At 46.6% G+C, this 22,771-nt stretch overlaps 1 protein-coding gene across 2 annotated transcripts in view; it reads left to right on the top strand.

Annotated features, from left to right (window-relative positions):
- Positions 1-4,061: 4,061 nt before the first annotated feature.
- Positions 4,062-22,771, top strand: part of TRPC1 (transient receptor potential cation channel subfamily C member 1) — a 68,943-nt gene continuing 50,233 nt past the window's right edge. The window contains exons 1-2 of one of the 2 annotated variants that reach the window (XM_029058330.1): positions 4,157-4,242; positions 21,129-21,222. In XM_029058330.1, the coding sequence (XP_028914163.1) occupies positions 21,201-21,222 (22 nt within the window). In that variant the 5' untranslated portion in view covers positions 4,157-4,242; positions 21,129-21,200. Of the gene's footprint in view, positions 4,243-21,128; positions 21,223-22,771 lie in introns of both variants that reach the window. The other variant, XM_029058320.1, reaches the window with a different exon arrangement.

Below are 22,771 nucleotides of genomic sequence, written 5' to 3'. Positions count from 1 at the left end.
CCTCCCTGCCCTACGGCACTTGTGTACATATGTACATATCTATAATTCCATCTATTTATATTAATGATGCTTGACTTGTTCTGATGTGCCTATATCTAATTCCTTAGAGAAGCAGCATGGCTCAGTGGAAAGAGCACGGTTTGGGGAGTCAGAGGTCAAGGGTTCGAATCCCGGCTCCACCACTCGTCAGCTGTGTGACTGTGGGCAAGTCGCTTAACTTCTCTGTGCCTCAGTTACCTCATCTGTAAAATGGGGATGAAGACTGTGAGCCTCACATGGGGCAACCTGATTATCCTGTATCTACCCCAGCGCTTAGAACAGTGCTCTGCACATAGTAAGCACTTAACAAATACCAACATTATTATTCTATTTATTTATATTGACGCTACTGATGCCTGTTTACTTGTCTTGATGTCCTTCTCCCCCCTTCTAGTCTGTGAGCCCGTTGTGGGCAGGGATTGTCTCTCTTTATTGCTGAATTGTACTTTCCAAGCGCTTAGTACAGTGCTCTGCACACAGTTAGCGCTCGATAAATACGATCGAATGAATGAATAGGGAGGAGAGTAGGGAGGTGTCTTAGCCGGACTCAGGAGATGGCACAGTCCTCCAATCATATTGCAGTGGTTTTGGCGGCACAATTAATCAATCAGTCTGTTAATCGATGGCATTTATTGAGTGCTTAGGTCATTCATTCATTCATTCAATAGTATTTAATAATAATGATAACGTTGGTATTTGTTAAGCGCTTACTATGTGCAGAGCACTGTTCTAAGCGCTGGGGTAGATACAGGGTAATCGGGTTGTCCCACGTGAGGCTCACAGTTAATCCCCATTTTACAGATGAGGTAACTGAGGCACAGAGATGGGAAGTGACTTGCCCACAGTTACACAGCTGACAAGTGGCGGAGCAAGGATTCGAATCCATGACCTCTGACTCCCAAGCCCGGGCTGTTTCCACTGAGCCATGCTGCTTCTCTATTCATTGAGCCCTTAATATGTGCAAAGCCCTGTACTAAGCACTTGGAATGTACAATTCGGCAACAGAATTAGTGTGTGCAGAACACGGTATTAAGCACTTTGGAGAGAGCAACAGAATAAGTCGATCCGATCTGTGCCCTCAGAAAGTTTCCTGTCTAATGGGGAAAACAGATATGAAAATTGCAGACCCTGTGCCCTCACCCACCGTCGCCCACAGGCCACCCAGTCCCTTTTGCTTGGGAGTCGAGGTCCTGGGTTTGAATCCCTGCTCTGGCCCTTGTCAGCTGTGTGACCGTGGGCAAGTCACTTCACTTCTCTGTGCCTCAGTTACTTCATCTTTAAAATGGGAATTAAGACTGTGAGCCTCATGGGGGACAACCCGATGACCCTGTATACCCCAGCGCTTAGAACAGTGCTCTGCACATAGTAAGCGCTTAACAAATACAACATTATTATTATTATCATTTTGGCCTGCTTATTATGTTTAGTGAGATCTGATGAAAGTGCCGGGGCAGGGTCTGACGTTTCGGCTTGGTGGCTGCTCACCCGCCAACGCAGTCAGTCAGTACTCAATAGTATTTATTGAACATTTTCTGGGTGAAGAGCACTGTACTAAGCATTTGGGAGAGTGCAATCTAACACATTGCAGAGACATCGCTGTTGACGGTTTACCTAACGACCAGTCTCCAAATCATCAGTTTTTCTCCCACTCCCTTCCAGCACGGCCTAGTGGATAGAGCACGGCCCTGGGAGTCAGAAGATCACGGGTTCTAATCCCGGCTCTTCCACGTGTCTGCTGTTGTGACCTTGGGCAAGTCACTTCACTTCTCTGGGCCTCAGTTACCTTGTCTGTAAAATGGGGATTGAGACTCTGAGCCCCATGGGGGACAGGGACTGTGTCCAACCCGATTTGCTCGTATCCACCCGAGTGCATAGTACGGTGCCTGGCACATAGTGAGCGCTTAACAAATACCATAATTATTATTATTTTCCTGCACGACCCTTGCACATGGATTGGTACCTTTTATTCACCCCTCCCTCAGCCCCTCAGCACTTAAGTGAGCCCGTCATTGGGCAGGGATTGTCTCTATCTGTTGCCGAATTGTACATTCCAAGCGCTTAATACAGTGCTCTGCACATAGTAAGTGCTCAATAAATACTATTGAATGAATGTACATCTCCCTAATTTATTTATTTATTTTAATGTCTGCCTCCCTCTCTGGACTATAAGTTCCTTGTGGGCAGGGAACAGGTCTACCAACTCTGTTCTGTCGTACTCTCCCAAGTGCTTAGTACAGTGCTCTGCATACACTAAGTGCTCAATTAATACCATTGATTGATTGATTGCTGTGAACCTGCAGCATGAAGTTTGAGAGGATCCTGTGCTGTAGAGTACCTCAGCTGGTAAAGCACTCATTTAATTCATTCAATAGTATTTATTGAGGGCTTACTTTGTGCAGAGCACTGTACTAAGCGCTAGGAATGTACAAATCGGTAACAGATAGAGACAGTCCCTGCCCTTTGACGGGCTTACAGTCTAGTAGGTAATACGGTGAGCTTGTTGGGGGCAGGGAACTTGTTTATCAGCTCTGTTATGGGGCTGGGAGTCAGAGGGTCATGGGTTCTAATCCCCACTCCACCACTCATCTGCTATGTGACCTTGGGCAAGTCACTTCACTTCTCTGTGCCTCAGTGACCTCATCTGTAAAACGGGGATCAAGACTGTGAGCCCCATGTGGGACAAACTGATTACCCAGTACCTACCCCAGCACTCAGAACAGTGCTCTGCACAAAGTGCCTAACAAATGCCAACATTATTATTATTAGAACAAATACCATTATTATTATTATTCATTCGATTCATTCATGCAATCGTATTTATTGAGCGCTTACTGTGTGCAGAGCACTGTACTAGGCACTTGGAATGGACATTTCGGCAACAGATAGAGACAATCCCTGCCAGTCTAGAACAAATACCATCATCATTATTATTATTGTTGCTATTATTATTATTCTCTCAGGTGCTTATTACAGTGCTCTACTCACAATAGGTGCTCACTAAATCCAACTAATGGCAAGACGTGACCCTTGCCCCGTTAGGAGTTGGCCCTCTAACGGACAGTATTTGTAGAGAAGCAGCGTGGCTCAGCGGAAGGAGCCCGGGCTTGGGAGTCAGAGGTCACGGGTTCGAATTCCGGCTCTGCCGAAGCAGCGTGGCTCAGTGGAAAGAGCACGGGCTTTGGAGTCGGGGCTCATGAGTTCGAATCCCAGCTCTGCCACTTGTCGGCTGTGTGACTGTGGGCAAGTCACTTAACTTCTCTGTGCCTCAGTTCCCTCATCTGTAAAATGGGGATTAAGACTGTGAGCCCCACGAGGGACAACCTGATTCCCCTATGTCTACCCCAGCGCTTAGAACAGTGCTCGGCACATAGTAAGCGCTTAACAAATACCAACATTATTATTATTATTATTACTGTGGGCAAGTCACTTCCCTTCTCTGCGCCTCAGTGACCTCATCTGCAAAATGGGAATGAAGACTGGGAGCCCTTTGTGGGACAACTTGATGATCCTGTATCTCCTCCAGTGCTTAGACCAGTGCTCTGCACAGAGTAGGCGCTGAACAAATACCAACATTATTATTATGATTATGGCGGCTCTGGAAAATGGGGGTGAAGATGGGCAGCCTCAGGTGGGACCACCTGATGATCCTGTATCTCCCCCAGCGCTTAGAACAGTGCTCTGCACATAGTAGGCGCTTAACAAATACCAACATTATTATGATGATAATGATTATGGAGGCCTGGGCCCTGTCAATCACTTCTCTGATTCTAGGAATATGGACGCTTCCCCTCCCCACCACAGGGGGCGAGAGGGTGGGGCCGAGGGCGCACACGCATCCCCCCCCACCATATGCGCATGCGCGCTCGGCCGGCGGGGGGCGCTCCCGCGCGAGCGAGCGGCGGCGCGCGCCCCCGCGCTCCCCTCTGCGCCTGCGCGCTCGGCGGGCGGGGCGCTCCCGCGGAGCCGGCCGCGCGAGCGAGCGGCGGCGCGCGCCCCCGCGCTCCCCGCTGCGCCTGCGCGCTGGGCCGACGAGGCCCGGCCGGTCCAGGCCGGCCATCATGGCGGCCCTTTACCACAGCACCGAGCCCTCGGGCTCCTCCTCCTCCTCCTCCCCGAACAAGCTGCTGGCGCTCAAGGACGTGCGGGAGGTGAAGGAGGACACCACCCTGGACGAGAAGCTCTTCCTGCTGGCCTGCGACAAGGGTGAGAGCCACACTGCCGCAGGGCCTGGGCCAGGACCCCCCTCATGTCAACCCCTTGCCTGCCCAGTCCTGTTCCCGGCATCCTTCGCGGCCAGCTTCGCCCTTGGCCTCCTGAGAAGGATGGGGGCAAGAATTTTGTTTTTGCCTTTTTTATGGCCTCTGTCAAGCGCTTCCTCTGTACCATTCATTCAATAGTATTTATTGAGCGCTTACCATGTGCAGAGCACTGTACTAAGCGCTTGGAATGGACAAATCTGCTACAGATAGAGACAGTCCCTGCCCACTGATGGGCTCACAGTCTAATCGGGGGAGACAGACAAAAACAGTAGCAATAAATAGAATCAAGGGGATATACATTCCATTAAAACAATAGCAATAAGTTCATTCATTCAATAGTACTTATAGAGCTGTTACTATGTGCAGAGCACTGCACTAAGTGCTTGGAATGTACAAATCTGCTACAGATAGAGACAGTCCCTGCCCACTGATGGGCTTACAGTCTAATCGGGGGAGACAGACAAAAACAGTAGCAATAAATAGAATCAAGGGGATGTACATTCCATTAAAACAGTAGCAATAAATTCATTCATTCAATAGTATTTATTGAGCTGTTTCTATATGCAGAGCACTGCACTAAGCGCTTGGAATGTACAAATCTGCTGCAGATAGAGACAGTCCCTGCCCAATGATGGGCTCACAGTCTAATCGGGGGAGACAGACAAAAACAGTAGCAATAAATAGAATCAAGGGGATGTACATTCCATTAAATGAATAGCAATACGTTCATTCATTCAGTAGTATTTATTGAGTGCTTACTATGTGCAGAGCACTGTACTAAGCGCTTGGAATGGACATATCGGTAACGGTTAGAGACAGTCCCTGCCCTTTGACGGGCTTACAGTCTAATTGGGGGAGACGGACAGACAGGAACAATGGCAGTAAATAGAATCAAGGTGATGTATATCCCATTAACCAAATAAATACCAGGAACTCCACTATATATATATATATATATATATATAATGATAATAATGTTGGTATTTGTTAAGCCCTTACTATGTGCAGAGCACTGTTCTAAGCGCTGTGGGAGATACAGGGTCATTAGGTTGTCCCACATGAGGCTCACGGTCTTCATCCCCATTTTACAGGTGAGGGCACTGAGGCCCAGAAAAGTGAAGTGACTTACCCACTGTCACACAACTGACATGTGGCAGAGCTGGGATTCGAATTCACGACCTGTGACTCCCAAGTCCGTGTTCTTTCCACTGAGCTATGCTGCTCCTCTTAATATATAATATATATTATATATATAGTATATATATATATATACACTATATACTATACTATATGGTATAGTGGGTAGAGCGCAGGGGTTAGAAAGATACAAGCTAATTGGGCTGATCACATGGGACTCAGTCTTCATCCCCATTTGACAGATGAGATAATTGAGGCACAGAAGAATAATAATAATAATGGTAAGTATTAAGCACTTATGTGCCAAGCACTGTTTTAAGAGCTGGGGTAGATACGGGATAATCAGATTGTCCCACGTGGGACTCACAGACTTATTCTCCATTTTACAGATGAGGGAACTGAGGCCCAGAGAAGTGAAGTGACTTGCCCAAGGTCACACAGCTGCTAAGTGGCGGAGCCGGGGTTAGAACCCACGACCTCTGACTCCCAGTCTTGGGCTCTTTCCACTAAGTCACGCTGCTTCTCAGAGAAACTGCTTCACAGAGAAGTGAGGTGATTTGCCCAAGCCTCACAGTGGATAGGTGGTGGAGCCGGGATTAGAACTCAGGTCCTTTTGACTCCCCGGACCGTGCTCTTTCCATGATGCTGCTCATGAAACAGCCCGCGTCTGCACCGAGTTGGGGGTGGGCTCGACACGTTCCCCTGGGGTGGGACCCACAGTGCTTTCTCTTTGCATTTTAGGTTAGCCTTCCTTTTCCCGATTTCCCAAAACTGCCGCTCCAGGGACCCAGTCTGTTTCCTTACTGAGTGGATGATGGAGCTGAAAAGGGAAGGGTGCGGCTCCCTGGAGAATATCCTGCCCTCACTTGCTTCCTGCCTCCGGGCCGTGGGACCCTCCAGAACCAATTCACCTTGTTGTTCTGTGTCTTGGCATCCCTTGTTTCTCCTAACAAGATTGCTAGGATTCCCTCTGTGGCATTTCTGGAGAAAAAAAGATAATATTAACAAGGAATTATAACAAGTGCTCCCTGTTTATCAAGCACTGTAATATTAATGGTAATGATGGTATTTGTTAAGCTCTTACTATGTGCCAGGCACTGTACTAAGCGCTGGGGTGGATGCAAGTAAATCGGGGTGGACACAGCCCCTGTCCCACGTGGGGCTCACAGTCTCAATCCCCGTTTTACAGATGAGGGAAGTGAGGCCCAGAGAAGTGAAGCCACTTGCCCAAGTCACATAGCAGATAAGTGACACAGCCAGAATTAGAACCCATGACCTTCTGATTCGCAGGCCTATGCTTTATCCACCGGGCCGTGCTACTTTTCTAAGCTAAGCATCGGCGTAGGTACGAGATAATCAGGTCCCACTGGGGCTCGCAGTCTAAGTTGGAGGGAGAACAGGTATCGAATCCCCGTTTTGCAGACGAGGGAACTGAGGCGCCAAAAAGTGAAGTGATTTACCTAAATTCGCACAGCAGTTTCACGTTGGAGCTGGAATTAGAACCCAGGTTCTCTGACTCAGGCCTGTGCTCTTTCCATTAGGCTATGATCCTTAGTACAAAATGCAGTGCTTTATAGAACTATGAGTTAGAGTCTAGCGACAGTTAAACTGCCTTTTATTTCCAGTCCCTAATTTTTGTTACCTAATAGGCCCCACAGATAAAATGAACATTTTTTCATACCCGCCCTTTGGGTCAAGTGTGGAGAAGGATACACGATGCGACCCCTGACGTGGATCTAGTTTTCTTCCAGTCCCAGGGCAGACTCTAAGATAATAATGTTGGCATTTGTTAAGCGCTTACTATGTGCAGAGAACTGTTCTAAGCGCTGGGGTAGACACAGGGTAATCAGGTTGTCCCAATGAGGCTCACATTTAATCCCCATTTTGCAGATGAGGTAACTGAGGCACAGAGAAGTGAAGTGACTTGCCCACAGTCACAGAGCTGACAAGTGGCAGAGCCGGGAGTCGAACCCATGACCTCTGACTCCGAAGCCCAGGCTCTTTCCACTGAGCCACGCTGCTTCCCCTGGCCATTCGTCTGGTCTTAGATCTAACAGTCCAGTGGCCTGTCTCCTACCTGGTGCGATTATGGGACGGGACACCTTTTTATGTCCAGTATTTCACTCTGCCTTGGCTCCCGTCACCAAGTTCCGTGATCGGGAAGCAGCACCCATGTTCAGAAGACTTTGGAAAGGGGGTGGGAGGTCCTGAAACGAGTAGGGAGGGATCCGATGAGCTTCTACCCAATGGCGTGTTTACTGTCATTTTGTTATGCTGCATGTCCCACATAAAGCTTGTGATGTCATTTGGATGTCTGGGTGTCTGTTGTCAGAGAGGGTCATAATAATGATGGTATTTGTTAAGTGCTTATTATGTGCAAAGCACTGTTCTAAGCGCTGTGGGGATACAAGGTAATCGGGTTGTCCCGTGTGGGGCTCACAGTTTTAATCCCCATTTTACAGATGAGGTAACTGAGTCACAGAGAAGTTAAGTGACTTGCCCATAGTCACACAGCTGACAAGCGGTGGAGCCGGGATTAGAACCCGTGACCTCTGACTCCCAAGCCCGGGCTCTTTCCACTGAGCCACGCTCCATGGCCCACCTATGTTAGTGCCCCAGGTTTGGTACTTTTAGAAATGCTCATCTCAAACTGCGCTACTTACCCTGGGAGAAGGCTTTTAGGAAAAATATTGCTACTGGAATATTTTTGGATTAAAAATTAATTGGAAAAATGATGATCTACCATCTCGTCATTACACATTATCCTGTGCAAGGTGGAATTTTTTTCATGGGCCCAACTTTAGTACTTGAATCCAAGTGCCCAATGAGAAAGGTCCTGTTGAACTTTATTAGACTTAAATTTTCACTGCTCCTTGCCCTCTAGCAGGAATGTAGCCATTTGTGTAGTCGGATTCCTAAGGTAGTTAACAATTCTGACAGTGAGATGTTCTTCTCACCAATCAGTGGTATTTGTTGCACACTTACTATGTTCACAGCACTGTTCTAAGTGCTAACCTTGGCAGTTAACCAAAGAGTACTTGGCTCGAGGAGCCTGGGAGCAGTCGCTTTTAAGAGTTCATTCATTCAATAGTATTTATTGAGCGCTTACTATGTGCAGGGCACTGTACTAAGCGCTTGGAATGTACAAATCGGTAGCAGATACAGTCCCTGCCCTTTGACGGGTTTACAGTCTAACAATAAGAGTTGTGTATTTTAGTGATGTCTCTCTCCAAGCAAATCGTTTCTTTCAGTAACAGGACCCAACAAATGGCTCAGTGGATAGAGCACAGGCCTGGGAGTCAAAAGGTCATGTCTTCTGTGTGACCCTGGGCAAGTCACGTCATTTCTCTTGGGAGTCAGAGGTTGTGGGTTTTAATCCCAGCTCTGCCACTTATCAGCTGTGTGACTTTGGGCAAGTCACTTAACTTCTCTGTGTCTTAGTTACCTCATCTGGAAAATGGGGATTAATAATAATAATAATGATGTTGGTATTTGTTAAGCGCTTACTAGGTGCCGAGCACAGTTCTAAGCGCTGGGGGAGATACAGGGAAATCAGGTTGTCCCACGTGGGGCTCACACACTTTTAATCCCTATTTTACAGATGAGGGAACTGAGGCACAGAGAAGTTAAGTGACTTGTCCACAGTCACACAGCTGACAAGTGGCAGAACCAGGAGTCGAACTCATGACCTCTGACTCCGAAACCCAGGCTCCTTCCACTGAGCCACGCTGCTTCTCATAATGTTGGTATTTGTTGAGTGCTTACTACGTGCAGAGCACTGTTCTAAGCACGGGGGTAGATACAGGGTAATCAGGTTGTCCCACTTGAGGCTCACAGTCTTCATCCCCATTTTACAGATGAGGGAACTGAGGCCCAGAGAAGTGAAGTGACTCGCCCACAGTCACACAGCTGCCGAGTGGCAGAGCGGGGATTCGAACTCATGACCTCTGGCTCCCAAGCCCGGGCTCTTTCCACTGAGTCACACTGCTCCTCTTCTCCCTAAGGATTAAGAATGTGCAACCCCCCCATGGGACAACCTAATTACCTTGTATCTACCCAACGCTTAGAAAAGTGCTCGGCACATAGTAAGCGCTTAACAAATACCAAAATTATTATTATTATTATTCTCTGGGATTCAGGTACCTCCTCTGTAAAATGGGGATTGAAACTCTGAGCCCCATGTGGGACAGGGACTGAGTCCAACTTTTTATCTACCACAGTGCTTAGTACAGTACCTGGCCCATAATAAGCACGTAACAAATACCATAATTATTATTATTACTAGAAGGTGGGAAGGGTTCTTTATTTTTTCTCTCCCATCGACAAGGCAATGTGGCTTTGATTGTGGAAGATGTTAGTACTCCTGTTCTGGGAACAGGTTGCCTAGGTATTGGAGCATGTTATATTTGGAAAAATGATGTCCTCTCTAGACTGTAAGCTTACTGTGGGCAGAGAATGTATCAACTGTGTTATATTATACTCTCCCAACCGCTCAGTGCACCCCCTAAGCATTCAAGGAATAGAAGTGATTGAAAATGTGATGTGCCTCATTTCTCGGTTTGGCTCTTTGAGGTCTAGAGATTATTGTATTTATTATGGAATTTATTCAGCTATTATTTATTCAGCTATTTATTACTAGATGTCCAGCATTGTTCTGTGCGCGGGGGTAGATGCAAGTTAATAAGGTTTGAAATAGTCCTTGTCCCACATGGGGAGCACTGTTTAAGTAGGCAGGAGAATAAGTATTGAATCCTCATTTTGAAGTTGAGGAAATTGAGGTAAAGAGAAGTTGTGACTTGCCCGAAGTCACACAGCAGACAGGTGACAGAGCCAGGATTAGAACTCAGGTCCTCTGACTCCCAGGCCCATGCTCTTTCCACTAGGCCACCGTGCTTCCCAAAAAAGGCTGATTTGTCACAGGACGGAAAAGGGATAAAGATGCAATCCGCTATGGCAGATTTGAAGAGTTTTGCTTAACATATGCATATTGTCACACGGCTGTCAACCGGCAGTTTTACACATTTCTCTTTATGATGACTGTCTGCTCCTTGTTTCCTTCTATTGGGAATCTCTACCCCAGAACAGGCAAGGAGACCTCAGAAACAAAATTGATTATTTTGTTTTTGAAAAGACACCAAGTTAAAATGTGGAGGAAAGCAACCAACTTATTTCTTATTTTGCTAGATCAGCATGTTTGCAGAATTGCTATGATTCCGGTCACTTACTAAACATCTTCGATATTTAAAATCCCCAAGTTGGTGTGGTTTTTGTACAGTACAACTGACTTAATTCACTCCAAGCAAGCTTATTTATGCTAGTCATGAGAAGCAGCATGGCTCAGTGGAAAGAGCCCGGGCTTGAGAGTCAGAGGTCATGGGTTCGAATCCCGGCTCTGCCACTTGGCAGCTGGGTGACTGTGGGCAAGTCACTTCACTTCTCTGGGCCTTAGTCCCCTCATCTGGAAAATGGGGATGAAGACTGTGAGCCTTACGTGGGACAACCTGATTACCCTGTATCTACCCCAGCGCTTACAACAGTGCTCTGCATATAGTAAGCACTTAACAAATACCAACATTATTATTATTATCATTATTAGTAATTAAAATAATGGGCTAGAAGAAGAAAAAGAAAGCCTCCATTAATTGGCCTCTGCAAAAGAAACTGTAGAACCTAGAGGAGGTAGGAAATAGTGGAATAGAGGATACTGTAGATATCTCCTTAGGAGTTGTTGATACTTGTCAGCTGTGTGACCTTGGGCAAGTCATTTAACTTCTCTTAGCCTCAGTTATCTGAGAAGCAGCATGGCTTAGCGGGAAGAGCACGGGCTTGAGAGTCAGACGTCGTCGGTTCTAATCCCGGCTCTGCCAATTATCAGCTGTGTGACTTTGCGTGTGTGTCCGTTACCAAGACCTGCCAGTTTCACCTTTACAATATCGCCAAGATCCGCCCTTTCCTCTCCACCCAAACGGCTACCTTACGGCTACCTTACTGCTACGGGCTCTCGTTATATCCCGGCTAGACTACTGTGTCGGCCTTCTCTCTGATCTCCCCCCCCCCCCCCCCCCATCTTCCTGCAGAAACGATCTGGGCGTGTCACTCCCCTTCTCAAACAACTCCAGTGGTTGCCTATCAACCTCCGCTCCAAACAAAAACTCCTCACTCTAGGCTTCGAGGCTCTACATCACCTCGGCCCCTTCCTACCTCTTCTTCCTTCTCTCTTTCTACCGCCCACCCCGCACACTCCGCTCCTCCGCCGCCCACCTCATCACCGTCCCTCGGTCTCGCCCATCCCGCCGTCGACCCCCGGGCCGCGTCCTCCCGCGGTCCCGGAACGCCCTCCCTCCTCACCTCCGCCAAACTGATTCTCTTCCCCTCTTCAAAACCCTACTTAAAACTCACCTCCTCCAAGAGGCCTTCCCAGACTGAGCTCCCCTTCTCCCTCTACTCCTACCACCCCCCTTTACCTCTCCGCAGCTTAACCCTCTTTTCCCCCCATTTCCCTCTGCTCCTCCCCCTCTCCCTTCCCATCCCCTCAGCACTGTACTCGTCCGCTCAACTGTATATATCTTCATTACCCTATTTATTTTGTTAGTGAAATGTACATCGCCTCGATTCTATTTAGTTGCCATTGTTTTTACGAGATGTTCTTCCCCTCGACTCTATTTATTGCCATTGTTCTCGTCTGTTCATCTCCCCCGATTAGACTGTAAGCCCGTCAAACGGCAGGGACTGTCTCTATCTGTTGCCGACTTGTTCATTCCAAGCGCTTAGTACAGTGCTCTGCACATAGTAAGCTTTCAATAAATACTATTGAATGAATGAATGAATGAACTTTGGGCAAGTCACTTAACTTCTCTGGGCCTCAGTTACCTCATCTGTAAAATGGGGATTAAGACTGTGAGCCACATGTGGGACATGGACTGCGTCCACTCTGGTGTGTATGTACCTCAGTGCTTAGAACAGTGCCTAGCATATAATAAACACTTAGCAAGTACCCTAAAAGAAAAAAGGAGGGAAAAGTGGATTTATTTTGGGTGCTGAAGTCCAGTGGTCTTTAGCTATTTTCTCCTTTGTATAATCCATGCATCTCCCAAGAGGTTCTTTTTGGAAATTTATCAGATTTTGACTTATCTTTGACTCAGTGGTTTCTCTTAACAGAGCACGTGATAATCCAAAACTGTAATTCCTTAGTTTGAGCCAGTCTAAAAATGGAAGCTACTCTGGCAGCAAATCCAAAAGCAAATTCAGTGCAAAGAAGCTAGATGCAGTCCAGAAGTGAGGCCAAGATTTTGGTTTAGTTTGTTCTTACTGAGCATTAAAAAAACATTTTTCAAATTTTTATATTTAGCTTTATGAAAATAAGCATCCTGGACTTTTATTTTAAGCCAACCACTCTAGAGAAATGCACCTGGATTGCGTAATGGAAGAAAAAAATTGCAGCAACTTTTATTTGTAGCAGTTTGTCCTGCTGTTTCACTAGGAATGTAAGACTATTTTTGTAACATTTGCTTTCGATTTATTTTAAAATTAGTGCTAGGTTTAGTTGAGTTGCCTAGGTTTAATTGAGAGCACTCACTGGAAAAATATTTAATAATAATGATAATAATGTTGGTATTTGTTAAGCGCTTACTATGTGCAGAGCACTGTTCTAAGCGCTGGGGTAGATACAGGGTAATCAGGTTGTCCCATGTGAGGCTCACAGTTAGTCCCCATTTTACAGATGAGGTAACTGAGGCACAGAGAAGTGAAGTGACTTGCCCACAGTCATAGAGCTGACAAGTGGCAGAGCCGGGAGTCGAACCCATGACCTCTGACTCCGAAGCCCAGGCTCTTTCCACTGAGCCACGCTGCTTCCCTTAATGACAAAAGGTGACCAGCAGCAGCTTCATTAGTCCGTAAATTTTATAAATCCTTCTTGAAATATTTCAGTAAATTATAGCACTTAAAGTTGAAATAAATTTGATATGGAAATTTTAATATGAATATCAGTAGTGTTCCTATAGTTTGTCAGAGCTTCCTAGATCGGAAACAGGTTACAAATCAGCTCCGCTTTTGCACAGTAGAAATACTTTAAATCTGTCTTAAATATAGATGTGTAGCTGTCCTTCATATTTGATGACTGTAAGCTTGTTGTGGGCAAGGAACAAGTCTTCCAACTCTGTTGTATTCTCCCAAGAGCTCAGAACAGTGCTCTGCACACACTAGGCGCTCAATGAATACCTTCAAAGATGGTACCGATAATGGTGTCTCTCTGTGAGTGCTTGAGTGTTGGGGAAAAAAAAAAATTAGTGTGAGGTCAGGTGTTCCGTGTGTGTGTGTGTTTTATTTCAGTCGTATTAGTTGAGCGCTTACTGTGTGCAGAGCACTGTATTCATTCAATAGTATTTATTGAGCACTAACTATGTGCAGAGCACTGTACTAAGCACTTGGAATGTACAAATCGGTAACAGATACAGTCCCTGCCCTTTGATGGGCTTACAGTCTAATCAGGGGAGATGGACAGACAAGAACAATAGCAATAAATAGAATCAAGGGGATGAACATCTCATTAAAACAATAGCAAATAAATAGAATCACTGTACTAAGCAGCTGGAATGTATAATTCCGCAACAGAGACAATCCCCGTTCAACAACGGTGTATAGAGGCCACTGGGGGACCACAGTCCAGGCTACAGTGTGCTCACAAAAAGATTTGTCCCTTGTGCTGTTGTGATTGTGTATGCAGTGCTTGGTTGTTTTCTCTTTCGCTTCCTTGTCTCATTCCTTTTGAAGATTTTGCCAAAAAGCACCACTCCTTTCTTCATGGCATTGTATCCTTTGCAACTGACTCCCCCTTTGCAGTGGAATGAAGCATTGTCTAAGGCTTTATTTTACCATGCCATTAAAACATTTCCTCTGCCATTCTTGCAAAACGGGCACCGTCCTTAAATTTTTGTGGGCGGGGGTGGTGTTTACTTATTGTAAGCTCCCAAGCGAGATAGATTTTTGTGGCTAGAACCATTCCTTGCACTGCTTGTATTCAGCTCTGTCTTTGAACATGCAGTCTGATAAAGGCTTTGTTTCAAAATGAGTGACTCTATTTCTTTTTACTGCATTCTAGAGTCTTTCATATATGAAGCAGTGGTTTGAGGGACAAACCCATCAGCGTAGCGTGGACGTATCTTAACATACAATGTAGAAGGGTGTTAATTCCATCGTTCATCAGGTTATGTGTATTATTAGGAACCTTGTCACCAGGAGGATCGGACCACTGGTGTGTATTCATCCCGAGATTCTGTCTTTGACAGTGGCAACAGGATGCTTGAGAGGAATGCTTGATGATTATACTTTACATTGATCCTTATTGTGCTGCTATTATTATTATTATTATATTTATCAAGTGCTTCAGTAATGTCAACCAGTGTGGCTAATGGTTAGAGCACAGGCCTGTGGGTCAGAAGGACCTGGATTCTTATTCTGTCTCTGCCACTTGTTTGCCGTGTAACTTATTGAAGGCCCATCTCCAAGAGGTCTTCTCTGACTAAGCCCTCCTTTCCTCTTCTCCCACTCCCTTCTGCGTCGCCTTGACTTGTAGCGGGTAGAGCACGGGCCTGCGAGTCAGAAGGTCATGGGTTCTAATCTTGGCCCTGCCACTTGTCTGCCGTGTGACCTTGGGCAAGTCACGTCACGTCTCTGTGCCCCAGTTCCCTCATCTGTAAAATGGGGATGAAGACTGTGAGCCCTGTGTGGGACAGGGATCATGTCCAACCCGATTATCTTGTATCTACCCCAGTGCTTAGAACAGTGCCTGGCACATAGTAAGCGCTTAACAAGTACCAAAATTATTATTTTTATTAGTCATCCCTCCTCCCAGCCCCATAGTATGTAAGTACATATCTGTAATTTTATTTGCTTCTATTAATGTCTTTGTCCCCCTCTAGACTGTAAACTCATTGTGGACAGGGGTTGTCTGCTTATTATTATATTGTACTCTCCCAAGCGCTTAGTATAGTGCTCTGCCAGAGTAAGCGCTCAATAAATATGAATAAATGACCTTAAGTCACTCCAGTTAAGTCTCACACAGAGACGCTATCATCAATACCATCTTCAAGCAGTCAGCCGTATTTATTGAGCATTTACTGTGTACAGAGCACTGTTCTGAGCGCCTGGGAGAGTACAGTCTAACAGAGTTGGGAGACCTGTTCCCTGCCAACAACGAGCTTACGGTCTTCAAATATGAAGGATAGCTGCACATTTGTAAGACACATTTAAAGTATTTCTACTGTACAAAATTTGAGTTGGCTTCCAACCATACACTGAAGACACGTAACTTCTCTGTTTCTCCGTAACCTCATCTATAAATTGGAGATTAAGCGGGGAGAGTAATTGTCAGATATGAAGAGGAGGGGAATTCCAGGCCAGAGGCAGAACGTGGGCGTGAGGTTGGTGGTGAGTTAGATGAGATCAAGGTACGACGAGTAGGTTGGCATTGGAGGAGTGAAGTGTACCGGCTGGGTGGTGGTAGAATAGCAAGGCGAGATGGGCGGGCAAGGTGATTTAGTACTTTAAAGTTGATGGTAAGGAGTTTCTGTTTGATGTGGAGGTGGATGGGCAACCACGGGAGGTTGTTGAGGAGAAGGGAAATCTGGACTGATTGTTTTTGTAGAAAAGTGATCTGGCAGCAGAGTGAAGTATGGACTAGAGCTGGGAGAGACAGGAAGCAGGGCTCTGGCACCTCCAACCTCAGGATGGAGGAGGGAGGATGGGGGGAGGCTTGAAGGAGCATTGGGAGGGTGGAGGAGGGAGGTCCTCCTATTTCATCATCCTCCTTCTCGTCCTGAGAACAGATGGAACATTCACTGGGGCCGCATGCTCCTCTCCCCAGAGAGACCTCCATGGTTGGGGTTGGGGGAGGCATGGCCAAAAACACACACACACCCACACACACCCCCGGTCCCAATCCCTCTTCCCCCTTAATAATAATGGTGGTATTTGTTAAGTGCTTACTATGTGCAGAGCACTGTTCTAAGCGCTGGGGGGGGATACAAGGTGATCAGGTTGTTCCACGTGGGGCTCACAGTTTTAATCCCCATTTTCCAGATGAGGGAACTGAGGCACAGAGAAGTGAAGTGACTTGCCCAAAGTCACACAGCTAGCAAACGGCAGAGTCGGGATTAGAACCCATGACCTCCGACTCCCAAGCCCCGGCTCTTTCCATTGAGCCACGCTGCTTCTTAAAGCCCTACTGAGGGCTCATCTCCTCTGAGAGACCTTCCCAGGCTAAGCCCCCCTTTTCCTCAGCTCCCCTTTCCGTATCACCTTGATTCGCTCCCTTTGCTCTTTTCCCTCTCCCCCCTGCCCCACAGCACTTATGTATAGATAGAATAAAAAGTAAATGGTGATATTTGTTCAGCGCTTACTATGTGCAAAGCACTGTTCTAAGCGCTGGGGGGGATATAAGGTGATCAGGTTGTCCCCCGTGGGGCTCACAGTTTTACTCCCCATTTTACAGATGAGGTAACTGAGGCACAGAGAAGTTAAGTGACTTGCCCAAAGTCGCACAGCTGACAAGCGGTGGAGCCGGAATTCGAACCCATGAACTCTGACTCCCAAGCCCAGGCTCTTTCCACTGTGCCACGCTGCTTCTCAAGATCTATAATTCTGTTTATGTATATTGTTGCCTGTTCACTTGTTTTGATGTCTGTCTCCCCCCTTCTAGACGGTAAACCGGTGTGGTGAGGGATTATCTCTCTTTATTGCTGAATTGTACTTTTCAAGCACTTAGTACAATGCTCTGCACACAGTAAGTGCTCAGTAAATTGAATGAATGGAGGTCAGCAAGCAAGCTGTAATCAAAGCAAGATAGGATAAGTGCTTAGATTGACCTGATGGAGAGGAAAGGACAGATTATAACAATGTTGTGAAGGTTGAACTGACAGGATTTAGTGATTGAATATCACTATCACTGTGTGCTCTGCAAACAGTAAATACTCAGTAAATAGGATTGATTGAATATATGGGTTGAATGAGTGCAAGGAGTCAAGGCTAATGCTAAGGTTATGGGTTTGAGAGACAGAAAAGATGGTGGTGCTGTCTGCAGTGATTGGAAAGTCTGTGGAAGGACAGGGTTTGGGTGGAAAGGTACAAAGTTCTTTTTGGGACATGTGAAGTTTGAGGTTCACAAAAGTATGAGGTTTGGCAAGAAGGAGATCACTTGAAACCTTTGAGAGGGTGAGTTCTACGGAGTGAATAATAATAATAATGATGGTATTTGTTAAGCGCTTACTCAGTGTCAGGCACTGTACTAAGCGCTGGGGTGGATATAAGCAAATCAATTTTAAACACGGTCCCTGTCCTACATGGGACTCACAGTCTCAATCCCCATTTTACAGATGAGGTAGCTGAGGCCCAGAGAAGTGAAGTGACTTGCCCAAGTTCACACAGAAGACAAGTAGTGGAACGGGGATTAGAACCCATGACCTTCTGACTCTGGGGCCCGTGCTCTATCCACTACACCATGCTGCTTCGAGGGACGGGGGACGGAAGCCAGAATGGAGGGGGTCGCTTTTGCAGCGGTGTGAGGTTTCGTTGCTATCCTTAAAGCTCCAGTAGTCTGGCGTGGCCTCCCACCCCCTCTCACGTCCTCTCATTCCTCTCTCGCTCCCGTCCCAAAACTCTCATCCCCAGCATCACAACCCATCGGCTCACTCCCGTTCACCCCGTGTCCGCTCCTTCCACTGTCGCCCGCCCTCAGAACCCTCTCTCGATGTCCGTGGAACCCCCACTCCACGGTGGGCAGAGTTCCCTTCATCTTCAGCTTTTTGCTCCACAGTGCCCCTCTAGATTATAAACTCGTTGTGGGCAGGGAGTGTGTCTGTTAATTGCTATATTGTGCTCTCCCAAGCACTTAGTACAGTGCTCTGCACATAATAAGTGTTCAATAAATATCACTGACTGACTCTTGCAATATTTCTCCCTCCCTCATGCCCCTCGCCTTCTCCTCTGAAGCCTATAGCATCTGCCTCTGCCACCCACCACAATTACTGTTGGTCATTATCCACCACCCCCTTGTCCCCATCTCATTTCCTGAGCGATTTTGGCGTCTTTCTCATCTTCCTTCTCTCATCCTCCCCCTGCACTGATCCTCATGGGTTTCACCCTCCACGTGGACGTTCTTGACAACCTTTCAGCTACGCATTTCCCCTCATTTATTCAGTCATATTTGTGGAACGCTTACTGTGTGCAGCGCTCTGTACTAAGCCCTTGGGAAAGTACGACACAACAGTAAAGAAAGACATTCGCTGCCCACATAAATGGTATTTATTGAACGCCTACTATGTGCGGAGCAGTCGTATTTACTGCGCTTACTGTGCGCAGAGCACTGTACTAAGCACTTGGAAGAGTATAGTGCTTCTCAGTGGAAAGAGTACGGGCTTAAGAGTCAGAAGTCATGGGTTCTAACCCCGGCTCCGCCACTTGTCAGCTGTGTGACCTTGGGCAAGTCACTTCTTGGTGCCTCAGTTACCTCATCCGTAAAATGGGGATTAAGACTGTGAGCCTCACGTGGGACAACCTTATTACACCGTATCTACCCCAGTGCTTAGAACAGTGCTCAGCACATAGTAAGCGCTTAACAAATACCAAAATTATTATTATTATACAGTGCAACAGACTTAGCGGGCATTTCCTGCCCATAAGGAGTTTACAATCTACTCTTCTGACCGTCGTATCCATCCCACCTCCCCAGCTCCCCAACTTGGACATATACTGGATCTCATTTTCACTCGTCTGAAATCCCAGTCTCAAACTCCAACTTCCAAACCTGCCTTCTCTCCCACATTACCCCTTCCCACAAAGCTGTTCTCTGTCCCCAGAGGGACCTCTCCCCTTCTCCCAAGCCATCATATCCCTTTGGGCTTCCCCACCCAACCTCCCCTCAACTCTGCCCTCTCCACTAAATTCAACTCTCGCTCCCCTGTCCCTCCATCGATCCTATTGAAAAAGAAAACTTCACAGACTCTGCATCGTGTTCAAGCGGCTGTGTCAGAGACAAGTTTGTTTCAACTAGTGCTAATAAGAAAAATGGTCAACTCTTTCAATCTTCTCTCCATTCACTACAAATGTGTTAAAGGAACTAGTAGCCAAGAAATATGCCAAAGCTGATGTTGGGAAGACTTAATGTTGGTATTTGTTAAGCACTTACTATGTGCAGAGCACTGTTCTAAGCTCTGGGGTAGACATAGGGGAATCAGGTTGTCCCACGTGGGGCTCACAGTTAATCCCCATTTTACAGATGAGGCAACTGAGGCACAGAGAAGTGAAGTGACTTGCCCACAGTCACACAGCTGACAAGTGGCAGAGCCGGGAGTCCAACTCATGACCTCTGACTCTGAAGCCCAGGCTCTTTTCCACTGAGCCACGCTGCTTCCCAGCGTGCTATGCTATGACTTGCTATGAAGAGCCTGGAAAAAGTCATGGAATGTGCTGATTGCCACAAAAATACCAATAGTCAACTTGTGGTATTCCACTGACAATTGTAGGGATCCAAAAGCTGGATAGTGAAAAAAGAGAAAAGAAAGAACATCGATTCTTTTGAAATGTGGTGTTGGAGAAGGCTTTTGCGAATATCATGTGCTGCCAGAGAGACAAACAAATGGATTTTAGAGCAGATTGAACCAAAGCGGTCTTTGGAAGGCCAAATGCCTTAGTTTAGCATACCTGGGACACGTAATCAGGAGGACTAATTCTCTGGAGAAGACGCTAATGCTAGGAAAAGTCCAGGGAAAACGTAGAAGAGGCGGACTGACGGCTAGATGGATAGAGACCATAACAACGATAACGCAAGGACCATTAGAAAGGTTGCAGATTGTGGCAGAGGACAGGATATTCTGAAGAAAGTATATCCATGGAGCCGCTATGATTCGGAAACGACTCGACGGCACTTAATAAAATAATAGTGCTAGTAAGGGAGTGGAGGCTGACAGACAAGAGCTTCCCCTATACGTCAAAAGATCAGCCTCGCTCTCGACAAAATAGCCTAGCTCTGTGCAATGCAGAGCCTAGAGCCCAGTACACAGTACAGATTTAAAGGCAGGCAGCAGTCAATTCTCCCCTTGGGGCAAATGTTCGACCCTGCTTCCTTCTACAGTAGAAGCCAAGTGAGCAGATACTAATTCCTGCCTCTGATGGGATTAACCAGGCCAGGGGTTTGGAAGAGGAATAGCTCCATCCTACCTTAAGACCTTTAATATGCCAATCTCTCTACTAAGACAGGCAGGATGAGCAAAAGGGGGAGGGTACGTTATGTGCTACCCATTCATTCAATCATTTATGTAGCGCTTACTGTATGCAAAGCACTCTACCGAGCACTTGGGAAAGTACAGTACTGCAGCGGACACATTTCCTGCCCCCAAGGAGCTCACAGTCTGAGTCGCACACTCAGCAGTACTTGGGGGTTTTTTTTGGTTGTTGTTATGAGGCAGTGAAGAGGGCCTAGAGGCGAAACAGCTCAGAGGGGATTGTCGGAGAGAGAAGGGGGCAGATGCAAGCCCCTGATCACTGTGCTTCAGCCACCCCCAGCTCTGGTTCACCTCCATAGTCTGCTTTCTCCGCTTTTACTGTGGAATGCTGTTGGTGGAAATCCAGACGTGAGGCCGACTTCATCCATTTCCCATTCGTCCTCACTTGCTAAAAGTTACACTCTCCTCCTTTCAGCAGCACTACTCCTCCCGTGCCCGTTGCTCTCACCGATCACTCCAGGCCCGATGGATTTTGCCAGCTACTTCGATGACAAAATCAAAACCATCAGGTGTGACAACCCCCAAATTTCCCTTCTACCTCCTGGGCTCCCTCCTATCCCCCTGAACCATTCTCAGTCATCTCTGAGGAAATCTCCCGCCTATTTGAAAAATCTAATCCTTTCACTTGTACTCCAACTCCATCCCCGCTCACCTTTAAAAAAAATTGTTCAAGCCCTTAGTGTAGTCCTCTGCAAGTAGTAAGCCCTCAATAAATACCATTGATTGATTGATCGTGCCCACTATTACCATCTCTGAAGCCATTTATCGCTGCACACTCCACTGGCTCCTTCCCTTCTGTCTCCAAACACATTCTAGTCTCCCCCTCCGTAAAAAAAAAAAAGCCTCTCAGCCTCACTGTACCATCCAGCTATTACCTCAACTCCCTCCTACCATTCCTATCCAGGCTCCCCACACGGGTCATATACATCTGCTTTCCCTACTTCCTTTCCTCCAACTCCCTTTCCAAAATGTGGCAACCTTAACTGGGCATGGATTTTTTAAAAAAGGTATTTGATAGTGGCTACTATGTGTCCAACACCGTTCTAAGCATTGCGGTGGAAGTTAATCAAATAAAATATTGTTCTGGCATACAAAATAATTTCCATTTTAGCTCTTTTGTTGTCTTGCATTCCCTGCAAATTTCCCCCTTGACTTTCTGTTCTGAGCATTGGGGTGGAAGTTAATCAGGTCACCTTTTCCAGGTGCATGTGCACTGTGATTTCATATTGGGACAAAATGATTTCGGTTTCTCGTCTAGCCCCTTATTGCTGATGTTAGCATTTTATGCTCAGGACAACTTTGTGCAGTTGTTTAAGCTGAACAATCTCATTCCACCTTATGGTGTATGCATGTATGGTGTTACATCTGAGAGATTTAGCATTCTTCATGGCACCGTAGGTTGTTGAGCCTTACTGAGAAACTGCAGGCAGGCTCCAAAGGGGGCAGATAAACAGAATATCATTTGAAGTATAGTTTCCCGCTTTGTGTATGATGAGGGTGGAGCCATCTACATTATTTAGCAGGACTGTAGAAGGGTGGGTTGGTTTAGGATCCGTCGAAGTCAGCTTCTTCCTCTCTTTGTTGGTTTCTGTTTGTTTTACATTATCTACATTTCAGATTATTTTTGAGTAAAGCTTTCCTGTGTTTCAGCCTTTTGTACTCTCAGTTGACTCACAGGCTTTTTCATATCGCAGTCGTTCAGTGTCTTACTTCGCTCCTACACACTCCCCTCTCTGCCCTGCCGAAAAAGATTTCCAAACTGTTGAAGAGAGAACAGTAGAAACTGGGTTTACCTGCTTTCCCTGTGTGAGGATTAGATTGTCCCTTGAATGTTGTCCTCTGTCTTTCAGTCAATCATCCAGTAGTATTTACTGAGCACTAACTGGGTGCAGAGCACTGTACTAAATGGGCAGGGAATGTGTCTGTTTATTGTTGTACTGTACTCTCCCAAGTGCTTAGAACAGTGCTGTGCACCCAGTAAGTGCTCAGTAATGCTACTGAACAAGTGAATGCTTGGGAGAGTACAGTACAGAGTCGGTAGACACGTTCCCTGCCCAC

Source organism: Ornithorhynchus anatinus, chromosome 1 (genome assembly GCF_004115215.2).
Source record: "Ornithorhynchus anatinus isolate Pmale09 chromosome 1, mOrnAna1.pri.v4, whole genome shotgun sequence".
Taxonomy (NCBI): Eukaryota; Metazoa; Chordata; class Mammalia; order Monotremata; family Ornithorhynchidae; genus Ornithorhynchus; species Ornithorhynchus anatinus.
The sequence above is the reverse complement of the archived record's forward strand: the minus strand, read 5'-3'. Positions and strand labels throughout refer to the sequence as shown.